The sequence below is a fragment of the Pipra filicauda genome, unplaced genomic scaffold (assembly GCF_003945595.2).
Source record: "Pipra filicauda isolate LSUMZ 115617 unplaced genomic scaffold, ASM394559v2 scaffold1_size10287979_pilon, whole genome shotgun sequence".
Classification (NCBI taxonomy): Eukaryota; Metazoa; Chordata; class Aves; order Passeriformes; family Pipridae; genus Pipra; species Pipra filicauda.
The window spans coordinates 8306662-8319419 of NW_024104310.1; the positions used below are offsets into that span (position 1 = coordinate 8306662).

At 39.5% G+C, this 12758-nt stretch overlaps 1 protein-coding gene across 1 annotated transcript in view; it reads left to right on the forward strand.

Annotated features, from left to right (window-relative positions):
- The window catches only part of GALNT11 (polypeptide N-acetylgalactosaminyltransferase 11), a 46125-nt gene that overhangs the window by 4469 nt on the left and 28898 nt on the right, over positions 1 to 12758 (forward strand). Inside the window, exon 2 of the mRNA XM_027727826.2 lies at positions 11426 to 11758. Coding sequence (XP_027583627.1) covers positions 11464 to 11758 — 295 coding nt within the window. The 5' untranslated portion in view covers positions 11426 to 11463. The remainder of the gene's footprint in view (positions 1 to 11425; positions 11759 to 12758) is intronic.

Genomic DNA, 12758 nt, shown 5'->3' on the forward strand with positions numbered 1-12758 from the left:
TTTGTAGGTATTTTGACTATTTTGCCAGTTCCTTAAGTAACATCAAAACCAACACATATCACTATCTCTGTTGATGCTTCTCATATTTGTTATTGAATATGTTTTCTAGAAATGTCTCTTTAGTCTTCTGTTTCCTGGACTACCTTAATTTTGTCAGTTAGCATGGATGCCTTATCTCTGGTGTCAGCAGATGCTGAGACTCATCTCCTGTGAACCAAGACAAGGCCGAGTTCTGGATTGCACATTAACCTTCTGTGCTAGCAGTGTGTTGGGAAGCATGGCTCCCAGTGAAGTGGGAAAATGTATTTTTGATCTGCTATTCATTTTGTTGCAACATCCATGATTTCAACATCAAAATCCTGAGTATGTTTTCCCATTAGAAACATTGGCAATAGATCAGTAGAAGAAAAGCGACCAAGAGGGAAAGGAAAAGGAGTGGTCCACAACTCTTTCCTCAAAGGGATTTCTTTGGAGAAGGAGAGATTGAGTCTGTATGATCATGGAGAAGGAATGAAAGACAAAGAAAGGGAATTTTTGGCATAACTCGTTGAAGTTTTCTCTCCCTACACATAGTGAAAAATCTCTTTCTGCTAGTGGCTTATTGTAACCCAAAAATCAAAGTATTTGCCTTAATGCATCAGGTTTTATAGGGGAAAGCTGAGAAGACACTGAGTTGCCAAGAATCTCATCAAAATCTGTAGTAGAGCAAATAGTTCAACCAGAACAACCCGTGGATCAATCTGATACCTGTACAGGTGTCCTGGTGCAGTCGGGGAGTTGAAAAGAACATGTGGTAGGTTTATATCCTTAGGATTCCTCTCTTGTATTGATGACTGGAGACATTAGTGAGAAAATGAAAGAAGTAGAGAGAAATTACTTTAAGCTTCTGGTCTGAAATGGATCCAAAGTGAGAAGACTGCAGGGGTTTGGTCTATCTCAGACTTTCTTGCTGGGAAAAATGAAAGTTCCAAGTGGCGTGGATACTGCGGGCTCTGTGCTAAAGCTTGGAGTGAGAAACTCCAAGTGACCTTTGTTTCTGGACATGAGAAATGCAACTGGACATTGAATTCAATTTAACTCAACTCCTGCTTTTAGTATTTTTTCACTTCTACTGTTTTTTTAGCGATAGCATCCACCAGAAAACCTCAGGACATGATATATGGAGGAAATCTCTAAGATAGTACCATCTCTTAGTACTATCTCTAAGATAATACCATTTCTACATGGAGAAATGTAACAGGGTTAAGAACTCTGAGTAGTTCAGAATGAGTTAAATATTTTCCTATCAGAGGCAGTTTGGGGATTTAAACTGTAACTGATTTTAACTTCACCCCTAGTTCTGAGGCTATTTCATCTATTGTTTATTTTTTTAGCAAATAATATCTCTTTATGTTAATATGCATTACTCAGGCTCCATAAAGGTGTTTGCTCCTGGTCTAACAATGAAATTGCAAGGACATCTTAATGTATTTTTATGTAAGTTGCTGTCTATTGGAAAGGAAAACCATGCAGAAAAAAGAGAAATGAAGTAGACTGGTAGGATTTGTGGGGAGTAAGCTTGGAGGTCTAGGAATTCTGTAATCTGATGCTGCAGGGTAAATTGCAGCATAACCATTCTCATTCCAACGGTTTACAATTCTGTAGTACTAATAGTAACTTAATTGCAGTGGTTTTGCATTTTGTACCTGTTCAGGTAGAGTCTTTTGAAGTTTGTAGTGTGAGTTGGCAGATGTTTTTTGTGTATTTTTTTGTATACAGCTGTTGATATCACTGCTGAGTTCTGTACAAGTGGATGGTAGGTGTCTTCTGGGAGATGCTGCAGAACTTGTGCCAAGTCCAGTGTCCATGGTCAGTAGTCACAGGTTTAAAACTGAGATTGGTTACCCTAGTTTTCACCACTCTCCCACTCACAAGTACTTGAAGTGAGGTCTGTTTTACTGCCAAATTTGCTGCCAGCTTTTTTGGCAGGAGGGCCAGACAAATGAAGTCTGGTTTTTGGTTTTGTTTTTGTGTGTGGGTGGTTTTTTTAATTTTTAAAAAAAATTTTTAATTTTATTTTTGGAATTGGAAAATTTATTTTCACTTTGCTTGTAAAGGGCTGGGAAAAAGCCCAAAACTCTTTTGGTGAAGATTTCTTAAGATGAATAGCAAACATACCTGGAAAACTTCAGTCAAAATATGGAAATCTTGTGAAGTTACTAGTGATTTGGAAAATGAAGAGTGAAGGAACTTATAGAAGTGACATTTTTATACAACTTAATGATAATTTTCTTTAGCATTACTGTAGTCTAATCAATTGATATTATAATGCCACTCATTAATTTGCTTCTCTAATGAGTGGCACAAAAATGATCAGGTGTATATTGCCAAATCTATGGGTCCATACAGATCATGCAGCAGCTGGAAAAAAAATAAAAAGAATAAAAAAGAGATGAAAAATAATGCCAAACATATTAAAATGTGTCGGTGCCTCTGGGGCAGTGTATGCAGCCAAATGAGAAATAACCATGCAGCACTGGTGTCCTAAGACCCATCCGAAGTGACCTGTTTCCATAGGGAAACCTGTGTTTGTCACCCCATTCCCAGCTGGGACTTGCAAACAGCAAAGCGTTAAGTTTCCGGCTCAGCGGTTTATTGTTCGCTGGGAATGAAGACACCGACTGGATGTGGCTGCTGCTGCAGTCACTGTGCTTCCCCCGTGTAACCTTGCACTGCTGCCTCAGTGCCGACTCTTCTGGAAGAAGGTGAGGGTTCTACAGTTCAGCTCTTCCTGTAGAAGTGGGGCTGATCTAATTACTTTGCATGAATCTGCGTTTTTACTCTTATTTCGGTGAGCTTTGCGGACATAAAATGTGAGGAGCAGCTAAGTGGATTTTAAACATTTAGAAAAGGTATTAAGCAGCTTACTTGTCTGTAGTTGACCTTGTAAGCTCCCTTACATTCTGCATTTCTGTATAGTGCTGAAGGGTTGTTAAACTAATATTTATATGCATGGATCTTTAATGTGAGAGGGATGCATTGAACAAGTTGTCAGTGTGGGTTTTTTAACCTTGCTGTTTCCTAAGCTCTGTGGGAAGAAGGACGGGCTGCATTATAAAATGCATTGCATCTTTCTTTGGAGACAGTACATTAAAATTCTGGCTTCCTTGAGAGCCGGTTTTACTGATGAAAAGAAAAAAAAAAATCTCACTGTTTGAATCAGAAGTATTTATTAGCAAGAGAAGAGGAAGGAGGTATTTTTAGGACTCCAGGAATGGCATGACATGTATTTGCGTGCCAGATGGCTTAAAGTAACATCCAGCCGAGCAGCCCCACGGAGCAGCGTTTGTCAGGGGGATAGGTAAGAAAATTCCTTTGCTTAGGACTGTGCTTTGGGAAACAAGTAGCTTTAAAGGATTTTGCTAAGCTCATGTTTCTAATCCAAGTGCACTTTGCTTTCTCTAATCAGACTGGACTATTATGTTACTTTTCTTGATGCAATGTTGTACCACAGTGGGTTGTAACTAAACCTGGGTGTTCTTTTCAGTTGTTTGTTAACATGAGCTACTAATTTACGAAACTTTTTGTTTCCAAAACTTGTAACTGCTTTTTCCATTAAAAGTGTGTCCTTAAATCAAAACCCTTGTGAAACACTCTCGCTCCTTGGAGAGGAGGAATATGTGGGGAGAAAGGTATCCTTTATCAATAAGGAAAAAACCAGTATGTTTTATTGTTGACAAAGAAGTGAAAGATGTTACTGCAGAAGATACTTTAAGATTTCCTTAAGGGTGCTTTTGAAATGGAAATGGGTAAAGAAGAAACTTCACATTTTTATTATGAAAAAGCCAAAGTGTTTGGATTCACTCCAGTATGGCAGCCTGCTAAGTAAATCTTTTTTATTGGAGTTGAGAAATTCCAAAAAACTTGATAAGCAAAGTTATGTTCCTAGAGGAGGCGTTTCAATATATAGTTCACAGATTTGAAAATGATGCTATGCAATATTTAGACATCTCTGGTTAAAGTCCAAAAACTGAAATACAAATGAGTATATGAGTGAGTCATTTGACACTGGAAAAATAGTGAGGGCTGAGAACCTAAAGACATAAAGAAGATGAACTTTTAAGTTTATCCTGTAACACTTTATACTTTTCAGACTTAGTGTACTCATAATATAGTTTCATAGGTCTTCAACAATTCATGTAACTAGTCTATCTGCGTGCCTTTCTTTATCTGTAAAATATAATGAATGTTATTAGTATTTTAAGATTATCTGTGAAGTGTTGCTCAAGATTTTGTGTTCATTCCAGGATTTATTTTAGGTGGTATGACATGGATTTATGTAGCTGTGCTGAAATGACTAAACTGTTGGCCCTAAAAGCTTCTGAAGTTGAATTTAGAAGGGACTTGCAGAGGCTAATTAAAAATAGATCTTAGTGTGTCATCTCATTAAAATGAATGGGAACAGTGATCTTATGCAAGAGGACAGCCTGTGGCCCACAGGATATTTCTGTGAATGAGGGTGGCTGTGACTGAACTTATATTAGTCTTTTTTAGCTCTTTCTTCCTCCTACCTTGTACCTCACTAAACAGCCTGGTTCTGTTTTCTCGGTACCATCTGTGGAGGTAGCAGCAGGTGGCTATTAGGGCAAGTGTTCCAGCCTGTGACATCCTGCTGGCCTTTCATTGAACTCCCTGCAGTTTACTGATGTCTGTCTTGTACTGGAGGATCCCAGACTGGGCACAGCACTGCCTGTGGTCTTAGAGGTGCTGTGTGGGTTGGTGGAGTTGCATCCCTGAGTCAGCTGGCTGTGCTCCCGTGGATCCATCAGCTGTCCTTGCTGCAAGGGCGTGCTGGCTCGAGCTTAGCTGGACCTTGGCTGGTCCTTCTCTGCAGAGCAGGGAGTTTGTCTGTCCCAGGTGCAGGACTTGGCGTTTGTCCTTGCTGGATGTGACAAGGTAGGTTCCTGTCGGCCCCGCCTGTCTTTACATGAGTAGTTACCTGCCTGTACTCTGTCAAAAATAGCCACTTGATTCATTAAGTGCAATCACCCAGCCTTCTGTAAGGTCAAAAATGAATGGTTGTTTTTAATTAAAAACACTGGCAAGTGGATCCAATTTAGTGTTAAAACAATCCAGTAGGGGGTTTTTTTAAGGAGTTGTCTTGGTGCTTCGATTGTGAAGCACATGAAACACTTTTATTTGGAAGTGTCTCTTGCTTTTGTTCTGACTGTATGTTCAATGGATGTTGCTCCTAGTGATGTGTGTTGGAATCTGAATCAAAAGCTTCCCAAGGTGTCCCTTTTCATCTTCCTGGTCTATTAACTGTGACTCTCCCTTAAGAGAGAGATGGCAATGGAAAGGTTTCCTGGAAAGAAATTATTCTAATGGAAGTGCAGAAGGTGTTTGAACATCATCTCTGTTTGTGTGATGAGTGTATTATTGGAGAACTACTTCTTCCTGGTCTGGCCTCTGTTCATTGTACTCTTAATGCTGTTGTTTGATAGTGATTCAGCCAGAAAATAGGAAAGCCTGTCCATGCTGAGGCCTGTTTTGGAAAAGGAGCGAGGTAGCTGTAACATCTGGGAGGCCAAGAAGTATATAAAGATTTAAGGCCATTAAATGAGCAAAATTGCAGTTGTAAGTAGTGTTTTATATTCTTGTGTTTTCCTCCCCAAATAAATAAGAAAGTAAAAATCAGAAGCATCGGTAGAAGGTCATGCAGCAAATTATCCTAATAATCTGTAGAAAGATAAAATAGTTTAAAGATTTTTTTTTTTTTTTTACTAGAATGCCCTTTAAAAAGGAAGATTATACACATCTGTTCCTTGCCTTAGTATGGTTCCAAAATACACAGGCAGTCTTGCAGGGAACCTGGGTAGTATGAGTTGTGTATCTGTCTTAGAGGTTTGGGTTTTTTAAGAAAAAAAGCTGTTCTTGGAAAAACTACAAGCAGGCTTTAAGGTTTTCTCAAATAATTTTAACTCCTGTTTCAAAAATCTTGAGGTTAGTCTGATCCTCTGTTTGACCTCTGACAAACACGAGTTTTGGCACAGTTATGAAATATCTAGTCATAAGGTGTGTTTACTAAACTGCTGAGGTTAATCCAAGCAGATGTCAGTGCTTAAGGCAGTGGCAGGTCAGAGAGCCTGTAGCAAATATTGCTTTTTAAGCCAAAATATTGTGGAGTGTGTTTGGCTCTTCTTTTTCCTTTAAAAGTATTGAAGGCCAATACATTGGGCCAGTGTTAGTGAGAGCTGCACAGGTTACTAACAACAAACTCTGCAGGGCTGTCTGGGGGAACACACAGTTGTGTCCTTGTTGGGGATAGTTATTAAATGAATGTAAATGTTCCTGGGTTTGATGTATGAAAGGAATGTCATGCTGGTGGTGTGAGGATGCTACAAGAAGCTGGTGTGACATGAAAAGCATATTCAGGTCTGGCAGGGGGGGCTCCTGGAGGGTTTTTTTCAGCTTTGTGATTGATTGACCTTGAGACACTTTTATTGAGTTGCTAATATGTATCCTTTATAGTTCTCTTAAAAAAAATCAATGACTACTTGTGCAAGGAACTGAGGCTTCTCTACGGGAATTCATGGAAATGAGAGAGGAATATTTTACTCTTGGAATTTCTGGCAGGTGTTTCTACAAACTCAGTTCCAAGGCTTTGCCAATGGAAAGCTATCAGGGAATAAATACATGAGAGTCAAAATGGAGCAAAAAGAGAGAGACTGAAAGGCTGATTATTTGACTAGAAACTCTCAGAATGCTGTGCCTTTCGGTCTTGGTCTCTTCTAAGCTGATGCTGAGGGGGGCAGGTTCTAAGATAATGATTTTCCTTTCTTGGTCACCCCAGTTGTCTCCAAAATGGATTGTAATTTCCTGATGTAGGAGATGCTGCCACCTTGAATGATTTACGTTTGTCATGTTGAAGTGTCTCTGGATTCCTGAGTACAGCAATGTGAACAGCCATGAACTCCATGAATCACTAGGGCCTTGAGGAATGAATGCCTGTAAAATACCTAAAGGTGTTATCATTTATTATTTGCTGTGGAAGCTCCTATATTGCCAAGGGAGAGGAAATGACTTGTGCTTATTATGGATGTTCTTTGCTACATGAGTTTTTGGGAAAGAGAATTGTTTGAGGTATTTTTTTTACTTTTGGCAGCTGTATTGCTTTTCCGAAATGAAGGGAGATATGTGATAGACCCTCCAAGCCTAGTCTCTTTCCAGTAAAATCTGTGAGGAACTGTATGTGAAACAATTCTTCTTGCTATATTTAAATAATAGATTATTCTTTTGTGGCATTTAATATTTTTGTTTGCACTTGAATAAATAAATAGGAATGGACTTTTACTATACTGTCCAAACAGCAATTTATTGGTGACTGGACTCAGTGTCACAGTACTGCACAAGTGAAAATTATTCTTATGAGCCCATTGACATGGTTATCTGAATAATGCAATTCTGCTTTTTTGCTTTCAGTTGTTTCTATCTAACTGTCCAAACCTGCCAGCTGTAGCTTGCATTAGAAGAGCTTTAGGCTGTGAGATAAAAATACATATAATCTGTTTTTCTCATGCAACCATGTATCACAGAGCTGAGAAAGATCCTAATACTTTGGATTTGAAAGGCATATCCTTTGTATCTCCTGTGTTCAGGAACACTTTGTTTCCATTAAACAAACAAACAAAAAAAGGTGAGGAAGAAATAATAATAAAAAAAAGAATGATTTGGCTTTGCTTAAGTTTCAAAATCCTGCATGGGGAAACCAGCTGAGAGAGGATGGATGTTTAAGGCAATCTTTAGGGTATGGTGACCATGCACAGGCAGACAGAGTTGTTGGGTAAATTGGCAAAGTGTTTTTCCTAGAAGACTCAAAAACACTGGAGAGCAAAGGGGTCAGGACAGGGTGAGGTTTTTATTCACTGTGTGTAGGTGGCTTGTGGAAGGAAGTCATGGATAGGGAGATGGAAGAGGTAGGAATTGAGGGTTGAGTGGCAGGCTCCATGAACTGTGTGTTTCCTTCCAGGTCCTTGTGACCAGCTGAAGTCTCCTCTCCTCCCTCCCTCCCTCTGCCATTTATCAAAGTGGATATTTTTTTGTTGCATTCTGAAGTGAGTGAAGGGGTTCTTGTTTCTTGGAATATTGAGGAGAGGCAGAGATACATCAACGTGATTGTTCTTTGTATGCATGAAAATAAAGGGCTGGAAGGGTTCTCCTTGTTCCTTGGGGCAGATCCCAGGCAGGACTGACATGGCTTAGGACTTGAAAACCTTCTGTGGCCTAAAATACATCTTTAAGAAGTCATGGTCACCCTGAAACTGTCTAAAACTGGAGTGTGCAGCTCCAACACAGGTTATGACTCTGTGGCTGCTTGGATGTTAGGAGTGGTTGAAATCCACAGGACAGGGGTCCTGTAAATGCCTATGTGTTGGTGAATAAAGTAAACTAATAAGCCTCAATGTGCTTTTCATATGCAGGGTTTAAATTTTTTTCCATTCTGACTTCAAAACTGTCTAAATAGTAAGTCTGTATTTTCCTGCCAAATAAATCACCAAATGTCTTGGTTGAATCACAAGGTACTGAACAGGCATAGTTCTGTGCATCGTGGAGGTTCTGTCCTTTAAGTTAAATGCAGTATTTCAGTCTTGGTATCATTCTACAAAACCACAAAACAGTGAAGGAGAGGAAAAGAAGGTGAAGCAGATCTGCTCTAGCAAGGAGCAGGTGGAAAGAATATGAAGCTTTGCTTTGCAGCTGTTACTTTTCTAACAGTAACCAAGTGTGAGCTTTCAGCCTGGTCAGAGGGCTTTCTGCAGGTGGAAGGGATGTACAGCAATCTGTTCACTCTGATTACTAATTTACCCCTTCCTCTGTAGTCTGAGTGTACCTGATATCAGTCACAGCAAACTAATGTTAGTGTGTCTGGAATTGTCATAGCATAGCTCTGACCTGCAAAAGAGATGCAAGGAGTTAGGGGAACACTCAGTCCATGGTGAATTCTGCTCTGTGTGCCCGTCTTCCTGCTGTTACCAGAGACAGAAAGGATTATTTTTGTGTTTTCTGTGCAGTCTGCAGTGTAGATGTGTCCTTACACAACTCTGAAATGAAAAGGTTCCATCTCTGTTAAAGTAATTTTTTTCTTACTAGGACAGTTCTATTCCACAGTGTCAGAGCATGTTAGGATTGTGCATCTGTGTCGCCATAGTGAAGGGAAAAACAACTCCAGCAGGTTTTGAGGAGCTGTATATTGGACAAGTCTTACAGCAGATGACCTTCTTGTGGGCATGCAAAAAGAACCTGGCAAGCACCCAGATCTTTTTAAGTGCAAACATTAGTTGTCTGCAGACTGTCTGGCAAGAAGAATTACTATAATGAGAGGATGTAATTGTTTATCTGTTCTTGCTCCTCTGCAGCCTCCTGAGCCAAGATTCACCTTGGTAGGATCATTGGCCACTGTCAGCACAGAGCATAAAGCACTGGGCACTGGTGATCTGTAGTTTTCCAACTGGTAAACCTATTCTGCTGGTCAGAATTAGGATTTTCTGAAATCTTTTCTGCCCCAGAGCATTTGGTGCCTGACTAATTTCATGGCTTTACAGTTTAAGCAGCGAGATTTCTGTGCAACAGTGTTAGAGAAAGAGCTGCAATTCATCTGTATGCACAGGGTCAGTGTGAGATTTAAACCCTGTTTAAGATCTTTTTAAGCTCCTTGGGCTCAACTACTGCGTAGATTGTTGCCTTGCAGAAGTGGGGGAGTTTGACATGGTAAGAATAATGGGTAAAATGGTTTAGGGGAGAGTTGGTTTTGGTTTGTATTTGGTTTTTTTGTTTTGGTTTGGGTTTTTTTTGGTTTTTTGTTTGTTTGTTTTTGTTTGTTTGTTTGTTTTTTACTTTACTCTGTGGATATTTTATTCTTGGGAGATGAAGCCCTGCTACACTCTGGGAAATATAAGCTTGAATTTTGACATATATTCTCTTTGGAAGCAAGTCACTTAGGACTCAGAATTACAGTGCCAAAGTAAGTGAGATCTTTATAGTGTTCTTTGGGATCATGAACACCTTTTACCTTTGTTTAGTAGTTTTCCATATTGAGAAGGGAATAATCTGTTTGTACTCATAAGTATTCTGGTTTGTTCCTTGCCAGGTTGACCTGAAGACTTCTGGTAGTTTCAGATTTTTTGAGAAGTCTGAAAAATGCATCAGCATAAATGATTGACTGCCACTCGAATGTTCTGTTTTCTTAAAACAAATGTTTTGCTAATTAAAGGGTGATTAAATGATTGTCTGGCTTTTTGTTACCATGCAAAGAATTGGTTGTGGTTAGATAGTGATGAGAAAAATGTAATTCTTTTAGTCAGTGTATTTTTCCTCAGTTTTGGGAACTGACCTATATAGGTTTTAAGGTGGTTTTTGGTCTTTTTTTTCAGCCTTTTTCAAATTTGAGGAACTTCAGAAAGTTTATTGGATTCTCCTGGGCAATAAATAAAATACTACCACCAGCTTCATATGCTTCACTTCAGGGTTTTGCTTAGGATAGTAATTTTCAATATAGCATGGGAAAATTGTCTTAGTGGATGGATGTCTAAAAAAACCATAGTCTGTGCTGCTTCCTTCCAGCTCTAGGTGGGCATCTCCTCCAGGGAGTATGGAATCTCTTCTGGAGCCTGCAAAGGCCTGCAGGAACCCAGTAAATTACCTTGGAACTGTTTGTTCTTTTCCTATCCCATACCTGTTTTCCTTCTGTGGAGAAGAGTATCTGTAAATGTGACTGTCTTGGTGCTATGTGTTGTTCAATTGCACCCCATGTTTGCTGGGAATTCTGGAGCACTCATGATGACTGTTCTTAGATTTGGGGCAAGAAGAACTGAACTATGTAGCTTTTTGAATTGAGTTCTCATTCCATGCTTTAGATAGGATCTGAACTACAAAAATGGATACATGTGGAAATACTCTGGGACCCCTGGCTCAAAGTGGCCCTGCTTGAGCACAGGGGTTGGACAAGGTGACCTCCAGATGTCCCTTCCAACCAAAACCAGTTGGTGATTCTGTGAAGAATCAATTCCCTGTGTGTATTATATTTAATTAAATAGTTACATATTTCAATGAATGCAGGCACACTAGAAATACACTGTTGTGGAAGAAAGATAGATCTATAACTATTGTGAGGAAAAGTTAATGATTTTTACCTTTAAGTGTGATGTGTTACTGTGCTCTTAGTGATTTTCCACTTCATGTTTTAAAGCAGTGCTGTCCACACAAAATGTGCAAACTGGTCCTGTTTATTTTCTGAATGGGAAGGTGAAAAGGGATTTAGTTCTTCAGGTCTGTGCTTAAGTAAAAATCATTTAATGGAAGAGTAACCTATAGAACGCATTTCCTAATGTATAGACCTGATGAGGTAACAGGCAGCACTCTCAAAATGTGTATTTTCACTCCTTTTCAGGTAATTGAGAATGGGTCCTACACGATGCTGAGTCTACCATGGGAAGTGTCACACTCCGCTATTTCTGCTATGGGTGCCTTTTCACATCCGTGACCTGGACACTTCTGCTCTTTGTTTATTTCAACTTCAGTGAAGAGAACCAGTCCTTCAAGAATGTGCCCATCAAGGGGCTGGAGCCTCAGAGGCCGTTTCCAAAGAAATTCTACCCCCGTTTTACCCGGGGGCCAATTCATGTACCTGAATTGCAACAGAAAGAGAACAAGATAGGAAATTCGCTTGGAAATCATATCCAGGACCCAGTTAAGGGGGAGACAGAATTCTCTCCTGAAATGGGTAAGCGGTTTTCAGTGTTGGTGACAAACTTATTGAAACAATGGAAGAAATGAGATAGTAAGTTTTCTGTAACGGATCTCAGGGAAAATTGAATAATGAAGTAGATTTGTTTGTTAAAATGCAGGTGGTACTAGTGACTCTCTCCGTTAGGAATTAACTGAAATTTATTCTACTGTACTTAATCCAAAAAAATTGTAACATTTACAGCTGTGCTGTTAAGTGCTGATGAGGAGGTCAGGGTTACATCAAGGTCTGCCCTAGATGTAGTTCTTGCTTTTGGAAGGTTCTTTGTTACTTGTTTCGTATCTTACTCCTGTATTAGTTGGGCTCAAATACAGAAGCTTTAATTAGCTACAAAGAAACTCTGTTCATATGCAGTAACTAAAAATAGCTTGATTACAATAAACAATGAGGGGGACCCATTGATTTGGAGAATATCCTTGGAGTACGAAATAATCTACAAGAAATGTATGCAGGACAAAACTACAGTGAAAGATTTATTGAGATGACAGTGGTTAGGGCCAAATCCTGCTTACTTTGTACCAACAAAGGTCTGTGTCCTTTGCTAGAACATATTTCATCAATGAGATGATTTAGTTTTGTCTTCCAAACTAAAATGCTTTATGTATTTAAGTGCTTACAACTTATTCACTGCTGTGTTCAGATGTGCAAACTGAGCATGTTGTGTACTGACTTGCAGACTTGCTGTGGGTCTGGAGGCACGTTCTGACTGTTGTGGTGGAGTGTTGGGGTATTGGTTTCTGCTGATGCTTCGGGAAATGCAGCTCAGTAACCTTTGTAGCCCAGAGTTTAATACTCAGAGCTGACCAAAATCCTGTCATTCCATTGTATGAATGGTGAATTATAAGCTTCAAGAGTTTAAAGAACTTTCTGAGTCGGTCTTTAGACCTGCGTGATTATGTTAAAAAAATGCCAATTCTTGTTGCCCTGTGGCGTTACAAGTGTTTATCAGTTCGCTGTGAAAAGCCTGAGAGCCAGG